Below are 26189 nucleotides of genomic sequence, written 5' to 3'. Positions count from 1 at the left end.
GCTTGTGACATCAGGTTGTTTCGAACACATCCAACGAGAGCAGATTAGTAGACAGATGGAATAAAAAACTTTATGAAAGCAAACATGTTGAAATTGGAAAAGTATTATTTTATTGTCTAGATCTGACGGTCCTGTTTAAGACATCAGATGATACACAAATACATATGTACAAGACAGATCGACGATATCTGAGACAAAAAATACTCCTTAGCCACAAAACAAGCACTCAAATCTCCAGAATGGTTAGAGTGAACTAAACAAAACATTTTTTTTCTTAAATCACTTAACTTACATCAGTCTGGTTTCTGACATATATAATGAACATGATGCATTGTTTAAAATAAACCGATACAAAATCATTCTCCAACTCAACCCTGCTGAAAAAACAGCTAAAAACAGCATAAGCCGGATCTTACCCAGCTTGGTTTTAGAGGGGTTTTGAGAGACACTTATTAACTGGTCAGGCTGGAAAACCAGCTGACCCACCAGCTTTGCCAGACTGGAAGGACCAGCTTAGGAAAGCTTCTAACCTGATCAAGCTGGTTTTAGCTGGTGGGTCAGATGGTCTTTCAGCCAGCTAAAAACCCTCGAAAACCAGCCTGCTACACCAGCTAAAACCAGGCTAGGAGACCAACCCAAGATTGTATGCTGGTTTTAGCTGTATTTTCAGTAGGTAAGGTTAACAATCTTAAAACATCTTAAAGTATCAGTATCAACCACAGCTTGTTTTTGTATACAAACATATATGAAAAGAACAGATGACCGCAAAACTGCATTTTCACTACAAAAAGCAACGGTTCTGATTGGCAATTGGTCCATTTAGTTTCATCACAAGCACACAGCATAATACACAGTACTGAGATCGTAAATCTGGACTACTGAAGATCGAATGCTCTGGTAGTCCTTGCTGTAAATTTCTTACAGCTCCAGACCACGAATAAGTCCAGCACTCAATCCAAGCACCCATGGATGGGGATTTAATTTTCCCAGTGGGATGCCCACATGATTGCTGGTTTACAATTAGTTTGATACAGTACAAGATATTTGTATTTGGCAATGAGGGGTGCGGTTCAATGCGAACAGACCACAGAAATGTCAAGATGAACGGTCATAACATCTCTTGAGTATCGCCAGCATTTGTATTTTTTTTTGCATGTTAATGGGCGGATGATGTCAAACAACCAAATTTGAAGAATAATATTTTCACAAGTATCATTGCTAACACTGTTAATGAGGTGTCTCGGTATAGTTTCAGTCTTCAGAAGAACCTCTGAATGATGTTTCGGCAATTGTTCAATATTTACAGGAGGGGTTGGACACCGTTTATATCTTCTCAAGCTTTCATTGGCGCTTTGCTTTGTACGGCCGCGAGCGTTTCCGTCGATCAGGTTTGCGTTGTTTGTGGAGTCGGCCGATGCTCACGCCCTGTCTGCGACGTACGGAGATGTTCTGCTCCACCAGACTTGCTAACATACCTAAAAAAACAGCAGAAAATAATCAGATTGGATTTTGAACAGATTTGGACAAATGATACATCAAGATGATTTGTACCTTCTTGCGCCAGCATTGAGATAAAGGTGCAAATAAACTCATCGTAGTTGTGAGTTCTTCTCTGGTCATCGATCTGATGGGAAAAGGACAACAGCGTCACTATATTTTTGCTACAAATCATATTTATCCATCATTATATGATCTTGAATCGCACACCGTTTCCAGAGGAAGTGGAAACCACTTACCTTGTACTTCTTTCTTTTCTCCACTTCCTCTTTTAAACACACTTCATAATTGCCGATGTCTGCTTCCACATACTTCAGCAAGGCCAGTAACTCCTATAAAACAGAGACCTTCATTAGAGAGAAAGCATAAAAATCAAAATTTTTACATATTATGAAGAAAATGTGAGTGCCGCATTGTACGTGATTGTTAACGTGGCTCACACTAGCTACGTTTCTATTAAAGATTTGCGCAAAAGTTTAGCATTAAAAATGATTGCGAAATGACGCCGTTTCCATTAAAAAATATGTGATGCGACTAAAACTTAATTTTGTTTCGCGATAAGTCATTCCAAAAACCATGGTAATGGGTGTGTGACGGGTGTTGACTTCATACGGCAACACGCAGACCGACATGCGAATGACATAAAAATACTGTGAGAGCGAATCGAAAGCATACAGAGCAGTTAACTCATGCACTTGTCGGTTCTTGTAAAGTCGAACACACCTGTTCTGTCTTGTCCTCCACAAACCTAACATCAAAGTATACAGTGTTCTGGTTCTAAAATTAATTGTGAAAAAAAAATGTAATTGCAGTTTTGCGCAAAACTTTAGCGATAAAAAAACTACTGCGAAACGACAGTCTCCATTAACCGATGTTATGCGACTAAAATGTAATTTTGTTTTGCGATAAGTCTTTTAAAAACCATGATGATGGAAATGTGACGGGTGTTGACTTCATACAGCAACGCACAGACCGACATGCGAATGACATCAAAATACTGCGAGAGCGACTCGAAAACATGCAGAGCAGTTAACTCCCTAATCGCTCTTGCTGTATTTTGATGTTATGCGCTTGTCGGTTCTTGTAACGCCACGTTAAGTCGAACACACCTATTCTGTCTTGTCCTTTACAAACCTAACATCATAGTATACAATGTTCTTGTTCTAAAATAAAAAAAGTCTTCAACCAAGCACCATATTTAAAGAATTATCATGTGACTTTAACGCACATCAGGTGACTTGTAAATGCAAAAAAAACATTTCCATTGCAGTTTTGCGCAAAACTTTAGCGTTAACTTTTGCGAAATGACATCATAGTATACAATTTACTTGTTCTAAAATGAAAAAAAAGTCTTCAACCAAGCGCCATATTTAAAGAATGATCATGTGACTTACACGTACGTCAGGTGACTTGTAAATGCGAAAAAAAATATTTCCATTGCATTTTTGCGCAAAACTTTAGCGTTAACTATTGTAAAATGACATCATAGTATACAATGTTCTAAAATAAAAAAGTCGGTCAAACTTTATTTTACAGTGTCTGTGTTACAGTGTAATTATATAATTAAATACGAAGTAATTTCAAGTATTTACTTACTATAGGGTTAGGGTTAGTTGCATGTAATTATGCATAATTAAACGTTATTACTATAGTAAGTAAATGTAACTTGTGAACCAAAGACACAAAAAAATATAATGTTACCAAAATTTCTTCAAGCAAGCACCATATTTAAAAAAAAAGAATAATTTTACACACAATTGTAAATGTGTGTGTGTGGGGGGGTTAGTGGGTGGAATCGCATTTCCATTGCAGTTTTGCGATTATAATTTTTTTCGAATTGCGTGAAAAACCACTACACCCGAGCGTAAAAACCTTTTGCCGATACATGGGTGAAATCGCCGTGTTTCCATTGAGCACATTTTCAATTCGCTATTTCAATTTGCGCAATTTGAAGGTTAATGGAAACACAGCTTGTGATCTTACTAGGGTCTTACTTTTGGTGTGTATTTTTCTCCAGCAGGTTTGCTGTTGGTCTCCGGGTCAACGGACGACTTTTCTTTGTCGGGTTTGTCGTCTGCGGATTCTTTAATGTCCTCCTGCTTCACCTCCACCGATGGTCCCTCTTTTACCTCCTCCTCCCCTTCTGTTGCAGCCGTCGCCTCCTCCTTCTCAGTTTTCTCCACCACACCGTCCTCTTTTTTTAACCCTTCCAACGTTTCTGTGGGTTAACATCAACCAATATCTCATAAGAATTTCAAGAGACTGAAATTATTCGATTTTGATTTCATATTACAAAACAAACATTTTGATTTGATGTTTAAAAGCTTTCAAAACGCCCAGCGTTAAAAAGGTGCAATGTGGGATATTTAGCAGCATCTAGCGGTGTGAATTGCAACCAAAATCAAACATTTGAACTAGAGGAACATTATTTACATTTTGTAAATGCATATATGTGTGTGTACCTGTAGGAGGCAGAGCGTATACAAGTCTATCCTCCAGGAGATGCAGAAGCGTAGAGCTCACTATCGCCCCCAAGTCTCGAACGGCACGGTTGTGTCGCGCATCTAACCTCAGCAGCCCCTCATCCTCCCCAAACAGTACGCGACTGAGGTGGGACGCCACGGGGCTGGAGGGACGCGTGGCGGCCTGCGAACGGGCAGGCGAGCGTAACGGCGAGTTGAACGCGCTGCCGATCTCCGATGCCGTGTCTGTGCTTTCGTTACTGGGCGTGGGCGATGGCTGGCAGGCGGAGGTGATGCTGATCCCGCCCGTCCGACCCTCGGTGCGCACGTTCAGAGTCGCAGACCCGCTGGCGTCCTTCCTCTGAGCTTCCTTCTTCAGTTTTTCAGCTAAAACGCTGAGCGCCAGCTGACCCTCCATGGCGGTAACCCCGCTCACCCCGCCTCGGCCCACGGCTCGAGGGCGGAGACTCGTCTTGCGCCGGAACCTGACGGACATATACAACGCATGAAGACCCACATACATGAGCATGGATGATTCTAGCTAGTAAGAAACAAGTTGACACACCTGCTGGAAGCACCTGTAGTGCTGCACTCCTCTTCTTCATCATCATAGTCATCATCATCTGAATATGTGGGCTGAGGAGGGCCGGAGACACGTGGGCGGCCAACACCAGCAGCCAGGTCCTCCTCTTCCTGTTAACCAACAAATAATAAAGAAACCACTAAATCAAGATGATACCCACACACCTTTTAACTGTAGAGTTATAAATACTAGTTTGTCATTGTAATATTGGGGACATAAAAACAACACTTATTGAGGCATCAAACCTCCACTTGATTTTGGTGTTTCGCACCTTCACAAAGTTTCCATCTTACCTGCATAGGAGACTTGGCATAGTTGTGGTTGTCTAAAAAGGCTGGCAGACGCTGGACGATGGGGTTGGGGCTGGCAACAGGCAGAGGGGCTTGCGGTGGAGCGCCCCCTGTGGGCGGGGCAGGGGGTTTAGCCATGGTTTTGCCTTTGCTAGCAGGGCTTGGTACAGCGGCACCTTCCTGAGTTTCTAAAAAGTACATATCATGTAAATCAACATTTAATGTGACAACACTTTTCTTTTTGTTAATAGCTTTTCTGGCGTATTTAAATACCTGTGGGCGGAGCCTGCTCCGTAACCAACGCTGTCTGTGCATCAGACCCCTCCTCCTTTTTCACAGCGGGGGACGTGTCTTCAGAAGAGGAGGAGTCTTGCTGTTTACGATCTTGGCCTGACTCCTGTTGGGACACCCGTATCACCTGTTTTTTTACATGGGCGCAGAAGAACACCGTATTGTAACTCGCAACACATAGGAAACATTTAAGATGTTATTTAGAGAGAAATATAAGCTCACACTCACTTTCTTGTCTCTAACCTGCTGGAGACCTTCTAGTATAATCTGCCTGTTTCGTTTCAGGACGTCCAGCTTGGATTCGTATTTTATTCTGCGGTCGGGAACCACCGCCATCAGATTGAACCGGATGTCGTGGTACGGCTCTCTGAGAGGATGAGGAGACAAATATCTGTATTTTTAATTCGATACCTAAAATAGATACGACTTTAAAAATGTTACTTTGTATCATATCAATTTAAAGGTGCTGTGTGTAGATTTTTAGCAGCATCTAGTGGTGAGATTGCGAATTGCAACCAACGGCTCAGTCCACAGCTCACCCTTCCGTTTCGAAACGCATAGAGAAGCAACGGTAGCCACCACAAGACAAACATGTTGTTGTCGGAGACAATATAGTCATAAAATGTGCTTTATAGATAAGTTTGTCCGTTTGGGGCTACTGTAGAAACATGACAGTGCACTGCAAATTTAAGTGATTTTGTGCATAAAACAAGCAAAAAAAATCTGCCAATGGGGTAAGCAAAAAAATATTGAACATTTTTCTTAAACACTAAATTCAAGAAAAATTTGCTTACCCCATTGGCAGATTGTTTTGCTTGTTTAATGCACAAAATCACTTAAATTTTTTTGTTCTAAAAACTAGACTTATTTTCTTGGGTCGTTTTGCTCATCAAGAAAATATATCTTAATTTAAGAAATTTTAGATATTTTTACTGAAAACAAGACATTTTCTTGAAAATCATTTTTTGCAGTGTGACTTCCATTTAAGGAGATCCGCGGTGTATATAGATAAAAACGGCTAAATTTTAAGGTAATAAAAACAATACAGTTAATCATGTAAGGTCTTTATACGCCACTGATAATATAGTTATTTAAATTATATTGCATTTCAGTCAAAAGGGATCCTCCTAAAACTAACACACTGCACCTTTAACCAATAATTTTTTTTATAATTACTAAATGGTAACAAATTGCATTTAATCATTTTAACATGTATGCACCAATGTATATTTACACTTTGTCTTACCCTGCTGTCGCAAGTCCTATCCTCTCCATGATGACTCGTCTGGCTTTATCCGTCCACTCCTCATCTTCTCCCCACGGCCCTGAGCGAGTGAAAGAGAAAGCGATAAAGTCCAGTTCTCTACCTGACGGTCAGTAAATTCATCTTTCTGTAATATTAAAATCTTACCATGGTCGATGGGGTATGCTTTTAGTCCATCCAGCTCAAACAGTCGGTCTTTGATCGGCACGTAACTGACAAAGTGAAACGCCTCCATTGTGCGGACGGCGCTGATGCCGTTCTGTTTCTCTGGCAGGTGACGAGGCTCCGGTCTTCATGGAAGTAAAAAATCCGTAAATCATTGCATTAACATTTTATACACTTTTATAAAAATTATTTATTGCATTAACAATTATACACATTATCAGACACTTTTATCCAAAGCAACTTTAGGTATTAGGACATTATAAGGACAATTTTTTATCAGTAAGTGTGTTCCCTGGATTCGAACCCTTGACTTATTGCGGTGCTAATGCACTAATGCTTTTTTTAATGAGTTATACAGGAACGCATCATAACAGTGATCATTTCTGTACGACCAAATGATAGCTTTTATAAATTATTGCTTAACATTGATGCATTTAGACTTGATGCTACCTTGCATGGCTGTTGTGAGCTTTCGCTAGTTCAGGAGCGTTTCCAATGGCGTAACCTTTACTCTGAAAATAAAAATAAGAATTTTAACACATGGGAAAAGTTGTACTGTATACAGTGAGGGAAGAAACTGTGTTTGACTCTCTCTATCTGTATAACTGACCTCAGGACTGAAGCCTTTGGTGAAAGCTTTCATCCGACTCAAAGTGGTTCCCAACTCCACACCACTGCAGTTCAGAAGCACACTGAGCAGGGCGTGAGTAGCACACGAGTTTGGGATCAACTACACAGAAAAAAGTAAAAACATTCATTTAATAAATACACTAAACCAGAAAGGAACTGACATTATACAATCACCAAAAATCACCCTGATGCCAGTCGTTTGACCAGTCGGTTGAAAGTGAAGCTAGTCCTATGACATCTTGTTTTGACATTTGATAAAATATGTAATTTATCATAAATTCTGTGTAAATAAGCCTAATAAATAAAGCGTTATTATTTTTTATTACTTAAAGGGGACATATCATGAAAATCTGATTTTTTGTTTATATGCTATGGTTGGGTCCCCGGTGCTTCTATCAACCTAGAAAATGTGAAAAAGATCAACCCAGTAACCTAAACCATTCTCTGCAAGCATGTGAAAAAATAGGTAATTGAAATTTGGCTCCCCTTGTGATGTCAGAAGGGGATCTTAATAAATTATCAATTAAACAAACAGGACTCACTTGGTGTGCAAAAAACATGTCATTAACAATCTCATCATCGATAACAGAGGTTTCGTCCACCAGCGTGGAGACTTTGCGCCGAGATCTTCGCTCTTCGATCCATTTGAAGAGGAAGATGAAGCCGTACACGGGACTGAGAAGAAACAATATAGCATCAGACGTACAGCAGGAGACAAAGGGAAAGCGCTCAACTGTGTACAATGATGTAAGTTCACCTATGACATTTGCTCTGTAGGTCATAGATCTCCTCCACCTGAACACCCTTCACACCTGTGTACAAACATTAGCATTTACATAACAAAAGCACGATGCATATATCACGTGCATTATGACAACCAACTCACCAAAATCCTCCACCAAGAGCGTGAATAACCCTGAAAAAAAAAGAAGAAATACATTAAAAACTGTAAGCTATTATAAATAAATATATTGTTCTAAAATAATAAGACTGTTGGATCGTATTTTTATATAAACAGACTATCCACCAATTCAATTCAACTCTATACGATAGACATATAATATGAAATGACAATATTGCATATAATAATGTTTTCGACTGTTGTGCTACCTAGTGAGTTATTTGATGAATAATAAATGTAATAAAGTCTGATGCACCCAGACTTTATTTACACACTCACCCGGGTCGCTTTCTAACTCCAGCCAACCTTTGTTCATTTTTGCAGATATCAGAGTCGACGCTAATTCATCCACCAATCCATAACGTTACAAAAATGCGTACAGATTATTTGTTAGCACATATTCGAGGCATCTTTGGACGATGTGGACGGCTAGTAAACACAATAAAGAGCAGGGAAGTCGCCGGGTGATTACGTCATTTACATTGCGACATAAGGCGTTATGTAATACAACGAAGAAGCGCGCGGTGGCGCCGCAGTCTACGATGGAAATCCCGTTAAAGGGGTAACGTTAGTTCACCCAAAAATGAAAATTCTGTCATAATTTTCTCATCCTCATGTTGTTATAAACCTTTATGAATTTTTTTTTCTGATGAACACAAAAGAAGATATTTTGATAAATGACGGTAAGCACACAGCTGATTGTAATTTCCATAGTAGGAAAACAAATATGGACATATTGTAATAAATGATGAAGAAGATATTTTAATAAATTGTATTAAGCACACAGTTGACAGTACCCATTGAATTTCATCGTATTTGTTTTTCCTACTCTGGAAATGGTTAAATCAGCTGTATGCTTACCATCATTTGTCAAAATATCTTCTTTTGTGTTCATCAGAAAAAAATAAATTCATACAGGTTTAGATCAACATTAGGATGAGAAAATGATGACAGGATTTTCATTTTGGGGGGAACTATCCCTTTTAATGGTGTGTAACGGAAAGCTGCATATGCAGGCTGCATACGTCATAAGCCTGGTTTATTTAAGTGGTTTATTACGATTAACTGAGCATTACATTCGCAAGTCATTAGCATATTACATCAATTTACGATTAACTATGTATAATAGTAAACTTTATAATTGTTAATATTATGAAATAAGACAGTGATGACGTATGCAGCCTACTTAATGCGTCCTCCGAATGATGCAGCCTTCCGTTTGAGAAACGGCCTTAGTTGTGGTTTCATAACGATTATTTAATGATTTCTTTTTTTCGTATAATTGTATCTGTATTTCCTGTATCTCTCTAAACAGTTTCTCAGAGATATTATTTATGTCTGAATATCTTACCTTAAATAAACATGTTAATTATTATAATTAGTCATCATAACTCTAAAAATATTCAGTAGAGATATTTACATTATATAATATGACATGTATATGGTTTTTAAACTTTAACTAAAAAACATGGTTATTTTTTACAAAGAGCTTTCAAAATAAAGTACTATGTGTAAAGCCAACGTATATCCTGCAAACTCTGTTATTCCTTGAACTGAATAATAATAATAAATAATACCTGGATTACACAACACGACACTTTATGCAACCTGGTTATGAAACTGTGTGACAATCTCCCGGAACATTCCGCACACCGGAACCATAAAACTCAGTCTTTGTGCCTCGGGGGCGTGTGAGGTCGGTGCTCGTGCAAATTGTTAGATAAAATAAAAGAATCACTGAGTATTACGAAAATTAATATTAATAATTTAATAAAGCACAGCACAACCGGACGATCTTAACAGCGGTGTGAAAAGGTAAGCCATCGCTATACGACCACACACACGTGTTTAATCACAAATAATGTGTTTTGTTAATTACATTTCAGCACAGTTAGCGCGAATGCTAACGTCAACAATAGAGAGCACCGCGCTCGCGCTAACGTGCTAACAGCTAGCGCACGGTTCATGCATAAAATGTAACGCTCTGTTGTAAACACAACGTGCGTAATGCGTTTTGAAACGCATATATCTGGTGTTTTCTAGTAGTTTTGAGGTTGTAATGTGAGTGGTTATTGTTATTTGATCCTGGTTGTACGTCTGTTAGCGGCGCTTGTCAGTCAGTCAGTACAGTTATGTAAACGTTCCTCATTCACGTTTACAGTTCAAGTACATTAAAACCATTTGCAATAAGTGTACATGAGACGTGACACGCATATAAATATATATTCAAAGCGTAATGAAATGTTAGTTTTTGTGCATTTATATGGTAACAGCAGATTTGTGGTGTAAAGTGGTGATGAATATATATATACCGTGTAGTCACCCAGTCACTCCCATTATGGGTCGTTGGCAGGTGTTTGATGCTTTAAGTGTAAATTTGCACCATTGATGGATTTTTTTAGTTGTTTTTATGTAATGCATACTGTCGTGTTGGGATGATGGGATCAATGTGTTAGCAATGGCGAGTGGTTTCATGTTTTGTGTCGATGTTTAACTTTAACGAAATGCATGCAGGTGCATCAAAATTACTTAAGTTGATTTTAATAACAGTTCATTGAAAGTAGTAGAGATGAATTAATGTATCGGCCGCCGATATATCTCTCCCCATCCGATATAAAACCAATAATTTATTGACGCCATGAAGGAATTACGTTGTGTAATGTCTATTGCATAATCCATAGTTTTCTTAGATTGAAATAAGTGAAAAAGTGCCAAAATTTAATGCCAAAAACACAATACAGATAATCAAACATCTGTTGGTGGAAAAAATGAAGGTAATAAAAATCCCTCCAAAAAAGTAAATTATGGCAATAAAATCCCCAAAAGTCATCGTATATAATGAACTTCGAACAAGGGGGTGTTGTTAGGCACAATGATATATATCAGCAAAAATCCTTTCGGTGCATCCCTAGAAAGTAGCTCAGCTCATATTTATACACTTTATTTTCAAGGGCAAGTGTAATAATGATAATGGTGAATAAAAGACGACCAATGCATCATATTTGTTTCCAAAATTTCAAAACAGATTTTATTTATATTAGAGGATTACTTATTCTGACAGCAAACCATCGATATGAATGGGCCATAGACAAATACAAACACATTCAAACAAACATTCATGGATCTTAAGTCTGTTAAGATTAAAAAAAGAAATAAGTTTTGTCATTTCGTCATCATCCCAATATGAATTTCTTTCCTCTGTAAAACCCAAAAGTGATATTTTGCTTTATTTTAACCTTGAGTGAGGAGAGGACCGGAAAGTACAGGGAGGAGAGGGGGGTATGGGATCGGCAAATGACCACAAACCGGGAATCGAACTCGGGTCGGCGCAAGCGCGAAGCACCACATGTCCGATCGCTGCCCACTACACCATCGACTCCGACATGCTGGGTTGTTTTAACCCGTTGTTGTGTCAAATATAAAAATTTTCTGGGTTTATATATTTTATATATTTCTAATTTAAATGGGACCTTTCACAAGACTTTTTTAAAACGTGAAATAAATCCCCAGAGTGCGAATGTGAAGTTCTAGCTCAAAATACCCCATAGATAATTTATTATAGGATGTTAAAAATGCCACTTTGTAGGTGTGAGCAAAAATGTACTGTTTTTGGGTGTGTCCTTTAAAATGCAAATGAGTTGATCTCTGCACTAAATGGCAGTCCCCTTCTGACATCACAAGGGGAGCCAAATTTCAATGAGGTATCTTTTCACATGCTTGCAAAGAATGGATTACCAAAACTAAGTTACTGGGTTGATCTTTTCCCATTTTCTAGATTAATAAAAGCATTGCAGACCAATTTACAGCACCTAAACATCAGATTTTCATGATATGTCCCCTTTACCCCAATAGCTGGGCTTGTCCCTTTTTGACCCGTCCCTGTGTTGAAAATAACTCAGCATTTTTTAGAGTGTACGTGACTTTTTTTGTAGCATTACACTTCCTGAACACTTTATGCTACTTATAAAGGACAAAACAAAAGTAAAACTTAAATTTGGTGTTTGAAGGAAGAGATTAAAATGGAGTTGGTCAAGTCAATGAAATTATAATAGAGCTCGGTTATTTTCAACCCAGCGTTAGGTCAGAAAGGGACAAACCCAGAGAACCCAACATAGGTTAAATTACAACCCAGCGGGTTTGGTTCGTCTCTTTTAGACCCAACGTTGGGTTGAAAGTAACCCAGCATTTTTTGTTGTTGTTGTTGTTTTTGTTGAGGAATTTCATTCTAAAGTATTTCACGATTTCTGCCGATTTTAAACTATAAGACAGACTTAGTTGTGCGTCAGGTGAAGGTGCAGGTTGAGGGTGGAGCTTGTGTGTGTGCGTGTTTGTGAGACTCGCATGTGTTGTTTTGGAACAGGCTGTGCTGTACTGTGTGAATGTGTCAGTGTGTCAGGGGCAGTATGGCCTACATTCACAGGCTGGGAAATACAAGCTTCTTATATAACCCAGTTATGTAAGTAGGCCTAGCTCTTTCTCGCCCTCTCTCTCTCTCCCTCTCTCTTCTTCTGATCTCCAGACTCTCTTTTTTGCTTTTCCTTCTTGTTCCTTCTTTTTCTTCTCCTAGGTCTTTGGTAGCTCTTTGTTCTACACTTGCTGTGTTTAGTAAGTTTTGCTGATTCACCTTTTTGATTCGTAAGAGAATCACTTGATCCTTTCATCTGTTTTATCTTTTTTGTTTTGGCTTTATTATTGTTATCATTACTTGTTTGTTAGTGATTTGAAAAAAACATTAACCTTAGCTTATTGTGCGTGCACACCACCAACAAGACTAGCAACGGCGGAGTGTCGCAATCCGGTTCATTCAATAGAAGCTTGTCGACTTGCGGCAACTTGAGCGACAGGAAGTGGGCGTGTCTAGCTACTCAACAAAGCTGTGAAAAGTTTAACTTTATGCAAATGACAGAGATTAAAGCCTTCATCCGTTTTTCATCATTTACTGAGAAAACGGTCACACTAGATTTTAATGCTGCAACCGCGGTAGAGGCGTCAAGCGTGAGTGATTTCAATTTTAAGTCAATGTGAAGACGCGTTGACACGCATCTGGAGGTCTCGCGTCGCGAATGAGGCTTTTAGTGCGGCGCGGTAGATGCAATTCCGCCTCATTCACGCATCTAGTTAACACAAGTGGCACACGCGCGAGTTGAAAAATTTGAACTTTGCCGGAAAAACGTGCCGCGTTAACCAGGAGCTTACTAACCAGGAGCTTACTCTGAGTGACATGATTACAGAAAGCGATCAGAGTCGCAGACGCCCCTCCCATGACGCAAATTTTCACGTGAATGTTTTGACTAGAATTTCACGCGCGAATGAAGCGAGTAAACTCAAACTGTTCGAGCGGCAAACTAGGCGCGGTAGACACGATTTTGACGCCTCAAACGCGGCTGGTGTTAACCCACGATAAAGCATGTGAAAAATTTTAAAACGTTATTGCGAATATGGCCGGGGCGTGCTTCATCAAAATAAGTTCTTAAACTTCGTTAATTTTTGATTTTAAGTAGAGAGAAAGGTCACGCATTTTTCTAATGGTCACATATCTCCAATTCGCAGGTCAGAGGTCACCTGAACTTTGGTATGCAACGAAATATCTTCGCATGACTTGCATTTTCGACTTATTCACACCCGTATGAATGGAACGAAAAGTGTAGCCTCTTTACTTATTTGCTTATATTTTTAACTAGGACAACCAGAATTATGAACGCCTCCTTGACCACATTGATAGAGATGGGTGGCACACAGCGCTAAAGTATGCATGCAACATTGTACATCTATTCTAAGCGATCAGATGATTTTCACGTTACTAGTAAGCAACCATCCAGGACATCTACCTAGCACCCTAAAATTTGAATGTATTTAGCACAACTCTTTAACATTGCGATAGCAAGTTTGGTAAGAGCAAGCACTCCTTGCGATCTAGTTTTTGCGAATCAAATTTATTTATTTATTATTTTGGTTGAATTATTCCTTTAAGGTCGTCTGAATGATGTTTTTGAAATATTGTATGTTTTTGATCTTCAGGTGGTCTTAAAGAAGATGTGTAAGTAATGCACTTGGAGACCCAGGGGACGCCATGTCAGAAGAGGCGATCTCAGGAAGCGACCTGGAGCCCAGCCTTAACAGCGAGGAGGAGATGGATGAGGAAGAGGATGGAGACAACGATGGGGACGATGAGGAAGATGCAGGCGGTGAGTGCCACTTTGAATGACCCATGTGGTGTGAAAAGCTTTAATCTGCTGTCTGGTCTTTGGCTGTGAATGAATTATTGATCAATTGGTATTTTCTTTCAGCAGACCAGCTTGAGAGCATGGAGACAGGAGATCAAAGAGATCCAGCAAGCCCCGCACCTACCTCACCGTCTAGAGAATCCACCCCTGACCCCTCCTCCCGTCCCGCCTCCCGGTCGAACTCCCAACCCTCCTCCCCGTCACAGGCGTCATCGCAGCCGGGTTCTCAACCCCCTTCCAGCCCCGACAGCCGCAGTAACACTTCTGCCAATAGCAACACGAAGAAGAAGAAGTCCAAAACCTCAAAGCCTGCTCACTTGAGGAGGAACATCCGGTAGATTCTCGTTCAATAACATTTTGTAATAGTCGTATGTTGCTTGCATAGACTAAAAGTATTACGTGGCTTACAGGAAGCTCCTTAAGGAGCACCAGCTTGAGGCGGGAACCAAAGCCGCCCAGCAGGAGGAGCTCGAGAGACGGCGCCGTTTGGAGCAGCAGCGCAAAGAATTTTCTCTTCATGCAGGTGAGAATGTCAACATCACATAATGTACTTATGCATGTAGTTTCTTCACAGTAATGTTTACATTTGTATCTCTCCATGCTCAGATCTACCCTCTGGAGCACCAGGACCTAAACAAGAAGTGATATGTCTGGACAGCAGTGGAGATGAGGGTGAGGACAAAGAAGTCCCGCCCCCTCAGTCACCTACTTGCAGAGATGGTAAAATAAAATTTTTTGAAAACGTGACATATTTCCGAAAAAACAAATGTGCCAGGTGTAAATTATAAATGATGAAAGTAAGCCATTGGTTTATATTTCCTCAGATGTGATTGAGTTGAGCTCTGGGGACGAAGACACTCTGCGGATAAGCAGCGAGGATGACGAAAAACGTTCGGTCACACCCGGCACGGAGGAAAGTAGCGGGTCTCATGCAAACGATGCCTTTAATCAACCAGACGCCCAGGGGAGGGTGCTAGTCAATATCAATCACCCTGGAGACGAGGAAGACCTGTTCCTCGCCCCACAGCTCGCCCGCGCAGTCAAACCTCACCAGGTATGCGCACCCCTGCATAGCATACTTGGGCTGTGCAATATAGCTAAATATTGAATGTGTGCATATAACAATAAATGCAATAAATAGCGGATGTATTTTAATACTTGGAAAAGTAATGTATGGTCAAAATCGTAGGTTGATGCAAATTGTATATCTGGCACACGAATGTTAGCCGGGAAATACGTGCGTGCACGCGCAACTGTTTTGGTTTTTTAAAACACATTTGAAAACAATTTCAATAGATTTTTAGAAAAATATCATATCGCATTGTTTAGCATGCTATTGCATTTTCTTCAATCAGTCCCTCCAGAAAAACACAATTATGTGATCGCATGATTCAACGCACAATCAGACAAAGTCTGCATATTTAAGCAGGGGCCGCATTTTTTCAAATATGCCGCACTTTTGCTGCATAAATTACAGATTTCTGTTTACAAAATATGCGGGCTTGCATGATTTCTTAATCCCTGCATTTTCGTAGCAAAAATCATATATATCATATATATACAGTTTTTCGCTAGTTCCCGCAGTTTTTCGCTAATTCCCGCAGTTTTTCTACATTTTTCGCAAGTTCCCGCAGTTTCTCTACATTTTTCGCAAGTTCCCGCAGTTTCTCTACATTTTTCGCAAGTTCCCGCAGTTTCTCTACATTTTTCGCAAGTTCCCGCAGTTTCTCTACATTTTTCGCAAGTTCCCCGCAGCTTTTCGCAAGTTCCCGCAGTTTCTCTACATTTTTCGCAAGTTCCCCGCAGCTTTTCGCAAGTTCCCGCAGTTTCTCTACATTTTTCGCAAGTTCCCCGCAGCTTTTCGCAAGTTCCCGCAGTTTTTCTACATTTTTCGCAAGTTCCCGCAGTTTTTCTACATTTTTCGCAAGTTCCCCGCAGCTTTTCGCAAGTTCCCCGCAGCTTTTCGCAAGTTCCCCGCAGTTTTTCGCAAGTTCCCCGCAGTTTTCCGCAAGTTCCCCGCAGTTTTTCGCAAGTTCCCCGCAGTTTTTCGCAAGTTCCCCGCAGTTTTTCGCAAGTTCCCCGCAGTTTTTCGCAAGTTCCCCGCAGTTTTTCGCAAGTTCCCCGCAGTTTCATTGCATAAAATTGCATAAATATCCCAAATATTCCATCGCATTTTTTAAGAAAACGTGCAGCAAGATCAAGGATTTTTCCCTGCAACAATCACAAAAAACTGCGTTTTTCTGGAAGGATTGTTCAATATTGCACAGCCCTCTCTTTGAAGTATTACTTAGTTTCTAGCTAAATGCTAAAAAACATTTAGTACACTTTAGCAACCATACACATCCCTTAAATATTTTTGCCTTTCTTTTTTATTATCTCACCATCTCTCACTTTTCTCTTTTTAGATTGGCGGTATTCGTTTCCTGTACGATAATCTTGTGGAATCTCTCGAGCGCTACAAGAACAGCAATGGGTTCGGTTGTATTCTTGCACACAGCATGGGCCTCGGCAAAACCCTGCAGGTTATCTCCTTTATTGACATCCTGCTGCGGCACACTGGAGCCAAAACTGTCCTCGCCATTGTACCTGTGAGTGTCCGAGAGCTACGAATGCCCTACAAAGTCACTTCACTAATAATTTGTTATTTACTAATCGTGCCTCCTCTCCAGGTGAATACACTACAGAACTGGTTAGCCGAGTTTAATCTCTGGCTGCCTGCTGCTGAGTCCCTTCCCCCCGACACAGATCCGTCCCGGGTCTCACCTCGAACCTTCAAAGTTCACATCCTCAGTGATGAGCACAAGTACGAATACTTTGATCTTTAAGACATTAACGCAACAATTCAGTGTTTCAGTGTTGATGATCGTCTCTGTGTGTCTTGGTCAGAACCACGGTGGCCCGGGCCAAGGTGGTGGAGGAGTGGACCCGCAACGGTGGCGTGCTGCTGATGGGATACGAGATGTACCGCCTGCTGTCTCTCAAAAAGAGCTTCGTGACTGGCCGCAAAAGGAAGTCCAAAAAACCAGCGGGACCCGTTATAATCGACCTGGATGAGGAAGACAGACAGCAAGAGCTCATGAAAGGTCAGTAGTTTATCGAAAAGTAGAGGATAACCTATTGTGATTGGCTTCCTCAATTTGTAATCTTCTCTGATCTACAGGAATCGAAAGAGCGCTGGCTCGGCCCGGTCCTGATGTCGTTATATGCGACGAGGGCCACCGCATCAAAAACTGCCACGCCAGTACGTCCCAAGCATTGAAAAACATCCGGTCACGACGGCGTGTGGTTTTGACCGGATACCCGCTGCAAAACAACCTGATCGAGTACTGGTGCATGGTGGATTTCGTCCGACCCGATTTCCTCGGTACGCGGCAGGAGTTTAGTAACATGTTCGAGAGGCCCATTCTGAACGGGCAGTGTATAGACAGCACACCGCAAGACGTGCGCCTCATGAGATACAGGAGTCACGTATTGCACAGCCTGCTGGAGGGCTTCGTCCAGAGGTGAGGGTGACGCCCATTTTGCATTTTTGAGTGAAACCTCATAATCGCAGTAAGGTAAACTTTCTCCATACGTTCTCAGGCGAGGTCATGATGTCCTCCGGACGCAGCTGCCTTCGAAAGACGAGCACGTGATTCTGGTACGACTGTCTCGGCTGCAGCGGGCGCTCTACACTGAGTTTATGAATCGCTTCAGAGAAGCAGGAAATAGCGGCTGGCTTGGACTCAATCCACTCAAAGCTTTCTGTGTCTGCTGCAAGGTTTGTTAATTGAATCTTTTTTTATTTTTTATTTTTTTGCACCAAACACTTATTTGGTGGTGTAATCCTGTAGATTTGGAATCATCCGGACGTTCTGTACGAGGCTCTTCAGAAAGAAAACCTGACCAATGAGCAGGATTTGGACCTGGATGATCTCAACTCCACCGGTGGGACCCGATGTTCTGCTCCTGGAATGAAGGGAAAGACATCCGACCCCGCCAATAGCAAGGTGGCACTGGCTGCTATGGGCCTGAACCCTTTACAGGAGAAGGCCAATCAAGTTATTACTTACGAATGGGTGAGACTCAACATCATTGTATTGTGTCTTTTCAAAATATGTGTTCGGGGGTGTTGTGTGTTGCTCGTAGGGATGCATAACGATTAATTGTAATTAATCTATAGCAGAATAAAAGTTTTTGTTTACATCATATATGTGTGTGTGAACTGTGTATAATAATATATAAGTTTGCACACATGCATGTATAATTTTAAGAAAAAATATATATTAAATATAAATTATACATAAATATTCAAATGTATTTGGGTGATTCTCACGAAATCCAGATTTAGAAGGTGTCCAGCATCAGAAATTTTAAAAAGCCTTTTTTTGCACATATAAGATTAAGGTCTGAACTTACTATAACCATTATTTTTTAGAGGATTAAAAAATATTTCCTATAAAATTATTTAAATTTTTTAGATTATCATCAAAAATTATCATTACCGCAACATGATATTACATTAAATATATGCATTTACAAACTCATGTTTCGGTAATGAAAACTAAAAAGTTGTCTAGGTACTATGACAAACACAATTTAAACTTTTATCAGGAGAAAAAAAAAATAAGAACTGCTTACCTGGTAGCCATCTTGAGTGTCACGGTCAATTATGTCCCTTCCAACATTTTTTTTTTGGAAAATGTTAGTTCCTTGAGGACTTAAACGATGATTGAAAATTGTTGCGGAGGATGAGAAAATTGGTTTTGGACACATTTATATTCCTTATTATTGTCTCTACATTTACGAATGATCACCAAATACCACATGTTTCTTTACTGTAAATGTTTATAGTATAACATGCACTGAAGCGTTTTATTTTTTAGATTTTTTAATTATAAATATTTCCAAGAACCCAAATCCAGTCATGGACACGTTGCGGTAATGACATTTTTTTCCTTAATTGTGGAAAAAACAACAAAATTGGATTGTATGATGTCATTTGAAATCATGTGCAAAATAGTACATGAAGAGATGTTTGTAACGGTATGCTTCTTATTTTTATAGCATTTAATATTTTCAAAATGTTTCATGACACCTCATAAGTCTAATTTCGTGAGAATCACCCATATACAAATGTAAACATTTCTTAAATAAATGCACACACATGCATGTATATATCTATACAAAGTTGTTATACACAGTTCACACACATATATGATGTAAACAAAAACTTTTATTCTGCTGAAGATTATTCGCGATTAATCGTTATGCATCTCTAGTTGCTCGTCATGTCAAAATATGTGTTCGTTGCGTTATGTGAACCATGTGCATCATGCCTCTTGTCAAAATACGTGCCTGCTGCACACACGTCGAAAGGGTTTATGATAAAAGAGACGCTCACGTTCGCATAACACTCGCAACTTAACACTAAACTAAATTGAGCTAGTATCTAGCGAGCGTCTCTTTAATCATAAACCCCTTCGAAGCGTCTGCAGCTGGCTTGTATTTTGACATGATGCGTGATACACATAAGTTTACATGACACATTTGCAGTTTACATGAGGGCATATCGTGTGCCCTCGAAAAATAAGTCACCGGTTCAGTGTTTTCCATACATTGATTTATTTGTGGTGGCTCACCACAGAATTAACACTTGCCCCCACAAATAGAATTTTCATGATTTCCATTTACATTTTTATTTCACTATTTAAAACAGCTTAAAGGAATAGTCTACTCATTTTCAATATTAAAATATGTTATTACCTTAACTAAGAATTGTTGATACATCCCTCTATCATCTGTGTGCGTGCACGTAAGCGCTGGAGCGTGCTGCGACGCTTCGATAGTATTTAGCTTAGCCCCATTCATTCAATGGTACCATTTAGAGATAAAGTTAGAAGTGACCAAACACATCAACGTTTTTCCTATTTAAGACGAGTAGTTATACGAGCAAGTTTGGTGGTACAAAATAAAACGTAGCGCTTTTCTAAGCGGATTTAAAAGAGGAACTATATTTTATGGCGTAATAGCACTTTTGGGAGTACTTCGACTCGCCTGAAAAGTCCGCTCCCCTTCTCACTCTCATAATGGGAGAGGGAGGGTGTTACTGCGCCGAGTCGAAGTACTCCCATAAGTGCTATTACGCCATATAATCCGCTTAGAAAAGCGCTACGTTTTATTTTGTACCACCAAACTTGCTCGTATAACTACTCGTCTTAAATAGGAAAAACGTTGATGTGTTTGGTCACTTCTAACTTTATCTCTAAATGGTACCATTGAATGAAGTGGGCTAAGCTAAATGCTATCGAAGCGTCGCAGCGTGCTCCAGCGCTTACGTGCACGCACACAGATGATAGAGGGATGTATCAACAGTTCTTAGTTAAGGTAATAACATATTTTAATATTGAAAATGAGTAGACTATTCCTTTAATTCGGCTTAAAATATAATGTGATGTATAATACAGATCAGATACAGATCAAAGAGTAAAAGTGAAACATATTTCAGGTGCCAACACTAGATCAAATGCAAACACGACACGATGACGTCACATATATGCTAATTGGCGTGTAATGTCATCACCACCACAGTCTCTCAAAATCCTGTGGGAAACACTGCGGCTGCTACTGGTGTGAACAGCCCTTTATACGTGATTTGTACTTGATTTGCCATTTGAATGATTTTGATAAACTTTCTTTAGGCAAAAGACATCATGAGCAACTATCAGACGGGGGTTCTAGACAACTCGGCCAAGATGGTTCTGCTTTTCCACTTGATTGATGAGAGCGTAAGCAGAGGAGATAAAATCCTAGTTTTCAGGTATGAACTATAAACCTTGACTTTTTTAAATTTGCACAAAAAAGTTTAAGTGTAAGTTCCACCATGTTTGCATTTTTTGCACTTGATAATGTACAGATGTTTCGTTTTTATTATAATCTCTCATCCTTATCGTGAGCTGTTGCTTAGTCTGTTATTTTTTCCATAATCTGTGTGTGATTCTTGCAGTCAGAGTTTATCCACGCTCACGGTTATAGAAGACTTTCTTTCTCGCCGACCCATGCCTATCCAAACAGAAACCGGTACACACAACTGGGTCAAAAACATCAATTACTACAGTAAGTTTCAGTTCAGTTGGCCTAAAACTAAATTGGTATTTTACATTTATGCATTTTGCCTCCCAATGATATTTGCAATGCTAACACAACCAGCTGAGCTATAAGAACAAAACCTAAATATGAATTTTCTCGTTTTGTTTAGGGCTGGATGGAAGCACATCTGCTTCGGAAAGAGAGAGACTCATCAATCAGTTTAATGACCCTGCAAATAACCAAACCTGGGTCTTCCTGCTGTCCACCAGGTGATGAACTGCAGTAATAAGGCATATTTATGCATTGCAGGCATTTTGATCTAAAGCAGCTCACTGGAAATCAAACTTTGTAGTGACCTTGTAGTTGCTAGTGCTATGCTTTTGCAGCTTATATCAAGCTGCGTTTGAGTTTGAAATCATATGACCCCTGTCTGGGAAATGCAGGTCAAAGTCTCAAATGATGAGGGTCACAAATATTCAGGTCTTCCTTAAGGTAGCGTGCACACCAAAGCGTTTACGCCGGTGACCGGTGTATGTTTTAAATTGTTTCCAATGGAAGCGTCGCGCTTTTCAAAAACACTGAAAAATTTTCAACTTTGGGTGAAATGCTCAGCCGTCAATGTCAGTTCTCACTTGGCTGTCCAATCACAGTAGAGGAGGGGCGGGACAAATATCACAACAACCAACCGGCGCATTGTTCAACGACTGATAAAAAAGTATAGCAACCAAAAAAAAAAAAAAAAAAAAGCGTTTATACACTTTGGTGTGCACGCCCCCTAAGACGGTTGTCTGAAATAACGCATGTTGTTTTCTTTAGGGCTGGCTGTTTGGGTGTGAATCTGATCGGAGCGAATCGCGTCGTGGTTTTCGACGCCTCGTGGAACCCGTGTCACGACGCGCAGGCCGTGTGTCGCGTGTACCGGTACGGTCAACGCAAACCCTGTCACATCTACAGGCTGGTCTGCGACTTCACACTGGAGAAGAAGATTTACGACCGGCAGGTGTCCAAACAGGGCATGTCTGGTAAGAGCTGGAGCACGTTTGTGTTTCATTGTGTTGCTTAAAGAACTGTTTTTTGAGATTTTCATTGTGTTTTCCAGATCGAGTCGTGGATGATTTGAACCCTGTTCTCACCTTCACGCGGAAGGAGGTGGAGTCTCTTTTGCACTTTGTGGAGGAGGAGCCTGATCACAGCCAATCGAAGCTGATAGGAAATGAGGAAATGGAAGTTGTCATCAAACAAGCGTATCTGCGTTACCCAAACCTTTTAACCAAGGTACATACCCACAAAATAAATACATTTGCAACTAATTTACATGTATGCATTTGTCAGCCATTTTTATCCAAAGTGACTCAGTATGTGTTAACTGGGATCAAAGTTACAGGAATACTTGTAAGAATAGGAAAAAATTATTGTTTTTTTTTGTGTGTGTGTGTGCACGCCAGCCTCCGTTTCATCACGAGTCACTGCTGATGGATCGCAAAGACTTGAAACTGACCAAAGCGGAAAAAAGAGCAGCCAAGAAAAGTTACGAAGATGAGAAACGGGCCTCTGTGCCGTATCAGCGACCCTCTTACGCACATTATTACCCAGCCAGCGACCAGAGCCTCACCAACATCCCTGCCTTCAGCCAGAGAAACTGGTTGGTCCATCATGGAAACAGATTTTTTTTACAAAATAACTTTTTAACTATTTGTTATTTAATTCACTCATCTTTCCTTCAGGCGCCCACCTCCTCATTTAGATGACAAGCCCGTTGCGAGCGTGAGGCCGGTTCAGTCCACACCCATTCCCATGATGCCGCGGCAGGTGCCCATGGGCGTCCCCAGTTCAAGTGCGGGATTTCCTGTCAACTACTTGCAAAAAGCCGGCGTTTATGTACAACGAGTCGTCACCACCACTGGTAAGTTGATAATATAAATATTTACGTGCAGTATGGCGAAAGTGTGACTTCATGGTGCGTTGGTCATGGTCTGCACATTTCCTTTCCTCATGGTTTCTTGTTTTTTTGCAGATATTGTCATCCCGGGGTCAAACAGCAGCACAGATGTCCAGGCCCGGATTGGTGCAGGAGAAAGTATTCATGTAATCAGAGGATCTAAAGGTATGGATGAAATCAACCTATATTCAACCTATTTTAAACCGATTACATTTAACTTCAGAAACACTTTTATTAGATGATTGTGATTTATTACGGACAAATAAGTGTGTTTTATTTATATTCTTGCATTTGTGCTAAAGGCACGTACATCAGGACCAACGATGGAAGGATATTTGCTATTCGCACCGGAAAGCCAAGACCGTCTGACGGAGGAGCCACAGCTTCAAGAGGTTTTAGTCATTTGCTATTTTTATTTACTAAACGTTTACTAAGATGGATTCATTTGAGGTCAATTTAGTACACATTATATATTTATGACATTTTATGATATTAAACTCTTCCTTGTAACATTTGTTACAAAGTCTTAAATGGGTCGCAAAAGTTTATAGTACCAGAACAGCTAACCAACTTTATCTTTTCATTCAAGAGAGGCCTCCGGCACTCCCTCGCACCCTGTCAGCAACGGCCGTGCAACCCCTCAAGAGCAAAAACGTTTATCTCCCGAACCTCCGGCTCACCCCTCCCCATCAGGCAGCCCTCAATTGCTCCGAGAATTCCACAACAAGGAAAGCGCTTCCGCTGGAGACACTTCAGCACAACCCGAAACCCCAGGCACGGACGCACCGACGCAACACAGCCGCGTCCCCGAACTGCACCGGCAACTCACCAACGACGTCATCCCATCCTCCCTGGACCTTCAAAGTTTAAAGCGGAAGCTTTCAGAAAGTCGAGCGTCCAAACAGTCCAGCGGCAAACGGCTCTCCGCGCCCATCGGCGCAGCCGGAAGCTACCCTGGATTTCCCCTAAGCAGCAGCTTTGGATTTCCGCCCATGGGACTTAATCCCTCCCTATTAGGCGCCCTGGGTCACCTGACCCCACCCACGCTCGGAAGCAGATCACATCTGCTGCAGCAAGCCGGTCAGACGCTAGGAGAGCTACACACCATGTTCCCCACGGACACGCTCGGACTCGGGGTGGGCAACAGTTCGCTTTCGTCGACTTGCTCTACCAACACCACCTCCACAACCCACGCCGGTATTCTGGCCTCTTCTTCATCCTCCGCGCCATCATCGTCATCAACCTCTTCCTCTTCTCTCCCTCCATATCTGATGAATCCCGGGATGGCAAGCATGCTGTCCGGTTTCCCAGTACCGTTTTCCCAGTCTCTCTATTCAGGCTCCTTACACCAGAGGGGCTTGTCGTCCACGGCCACCCCTGCTTCTACCGCCTCGACCTTCCTCTCGTCCTCCGGCCTGCTGGGGCCAGCGTTCAACAGCAGGCCCGACGCGCACACCTCCCTCGCGGAAAACGGAGGAAGCAGCTCGGATGATGATGTCATAGAGGTGATGGGTCAGTAGGGACGAAGGAATCCGAAGGTGAAATTATACAAATCCAAATGCTGAATATGCATGGAGTTAAAAAATAAAAGGTGATTATATTTTTCTTTACAGTAAGGGACCAGAGCACAGGGCTCACGAGCTCATTGTATCTCTCGATACGGACCTTATCGAGAGAAATGACTTAATACTAATGTGATTGACTGTTCAATCAACTTTCGAGATACTTAGGACCCTGTAGCATCACCTGGAATGATAAAAGAAAACATATGTGACCTTTTTTTATTATAATTGTAAGTACTACTATTGCTTTTTGTAAACGGTGGTCCTACGTGGATATCGTCTTGAACGTTGAATTCGCAGACCGGGCAGCGCGGGAATTCGTAACAGACGAATCGTTAAACGAAAGAAGCCATGCCTAGCGTTCAACACCACCAAGACCTTTTTCTTTCCTTTTGAAAAAAAAAACAAACAAAACAAAACCTTAAACTCGAATGTACTCTCATGTTAGCCTTTAAAGTCGGGTGGAGGGATGTAAGTTTAGTGCGTTTAGTTCGATATTAGCCTTAAAGCAGACAAATGGATCTGTGTTCTCGTTCAGTTGCGTAGCAAGAAAAAGTCATCCGCCGTTTCGCATCGGGATCATCTTACGAATGTCGTAGACTGTTATGCGTCCCTACTAGCGTTGTTTTTCAAAGTCGCGCTTCGGCTAGTTTCGCCCAGTTAGTCGGCAGTTTCATCCGTGTTGGGGCTATGAATCATCGACCAAAGTGTTTGTTCGGCAGACTATAAATGTGTAAAGCATTCATGTAATGGTTGACCTGTGACTGATAAATCCCTCAGCCAATAACACTGTTCATTCTCTGTGCCTATTAGAGCTCTTTATTTTGACTCCTCCCACAATCTGCGTCATGATTTTTGAGTCTGCAAACGCTGTTCTATAAATTCTCTGATGTGCATTTGATATTTTGTTTTGTATCATCTTATGACGTGTATTAGTTTCTTCTTTTTTTGACTTTATGTACAAAATTATTAGAAGTATTTATTTATAATGCTGAAGAGTAATTTCATTTTCGTTCTTTTTTATTTTTATACATTTTTTTAAGATAAAACGGTCCCTCGGTCAGAGAGGTGAGGGTTTTCCCCTCATATGTTAAGTGTTAGATGATTGGTTATCTTCGAGCGATTCGGCAGTCGGGACCCACAAACGTGAAATCACATTTAAACGCTGTTCCAGGAGATGCGCACGCGTCATCTCGTGTTCCCAGCATGGGGAGGAGTAGGTTAAAATGACGTTGTATTTATTAAATATTGTTTTAACATAAATAAACTTGACTCCTCCTGTATTGAGAATATGGTTCGATCATGCAGTCTCA

At 40.8% G+C, this 26189-nt stretch overlaps 2 protein-coding genes across 5 annotated transcripts; one reads left to right on the top strand and one right to left on the bottom strand.

Annotated features, from left to right (window-relative positions):
* Positions 1-87: 87 nt before the first annotated feature.
* bap1 (BRCA1 associated deubiquitinase 1) lies at positions 88-8658 on the bottom strand. The gene is made up of 17 exons (XM_055216767.2): positions 8363-8658; positions 8069-8098; positions 7940-7994; positions 7725-7857; positions 7163-7282; positions 7003-7064; positions 6535-6677; positions 6370-6448; positions 5352-5490; positions 5106-5250; positions 4836-5020; positions 4525-4652; positions 3960-4444; positions 3492-3715; positions 1737-1829; positions 1552-1624; positions 88-1475 (listed from the first exon to the last, which is right to left on the bottom strand). The coding sequence occupies exons 1-17, from the start codon at positions 8397-8399 to the stop codon at positions 1342-1344; spliced, it is 2265 nt and encodes a 754-aa protein (XP_055072742.2). The 5' UTR covers positions 8400-8658; the 3' UTR covers positions 88-1341.
* Positions 8659-9739: 1081 nt separating this feature from the next.
* rad54l2 (RAD54 like 2) lies at positions 9740-26166 on the top strand. Of its 4 annotated transcripts, none has more exons than XM_055216759.2 (22): positions 9740-9898; positions 14102-14268; positions 14371-14641; positions 14718-14830; positions 14914-15027; positions 15132-15361; positions 16713-16895; positions 16977-17110; positions 17194-17390; positions 17468-17810; positions 17890-18067; positions 18141-18365; positions 20988-21106; positions 21293-21402; positions 21545-21644; positions 22192-22397; positions 22475-22650; positions 22821-23017; positions 23100-23278; positions 23390-23479; positions 23617-23706; positions 23906-26166. In XM_055216759.2, the coding sequence occupies exons 2-22, from the start codon at positions 14154-14156 to the stop codon at positions 24832-24834; spliced, it is 4299 nt and encodes a 1432-aa protein (XP_055072734.2). In that variant the 5' UTR covers positions 9740-9898; positions 14102-14153; the 3' UTR covers positions 24835-26166. The 4 variants fall into 4 exon arrangements, with proteins under 4 accessions (XP_055072734.2, XP_055072737.2, XP_055072736.2 ...); XM_055216762.2 differs by having other exon boundaries at positions 9742-9898; positions 14374-14641; XM_055216761.2 differs by lacking the exon at positions 9740-9898 and adding an exon at positions 12430-12539.
* The last annotated feature ends 23 nt before the right edge of the window (positions 26167-26189 follow it).

The sequence above is a fragment of the Misgurnus anguillicaudatus genome, chromosome 23, assembly GCF_027580225.2.
Source record: "Misgurnus anguillicaudatus chromosome 23, ASM2758022v2, whole genome shotgun sequence".
Taxonomy (NCBI): domain Eukaryota; kingdom Metazoa; phylum Chordata; class Actinopteri; order Cypriniformes; family Cobitidae; genus Misgurnus; species Misgurnus anguillicaudatus.
This window is presented reverse-complemented; position numbering and strand designations above follow the sequence as displayed.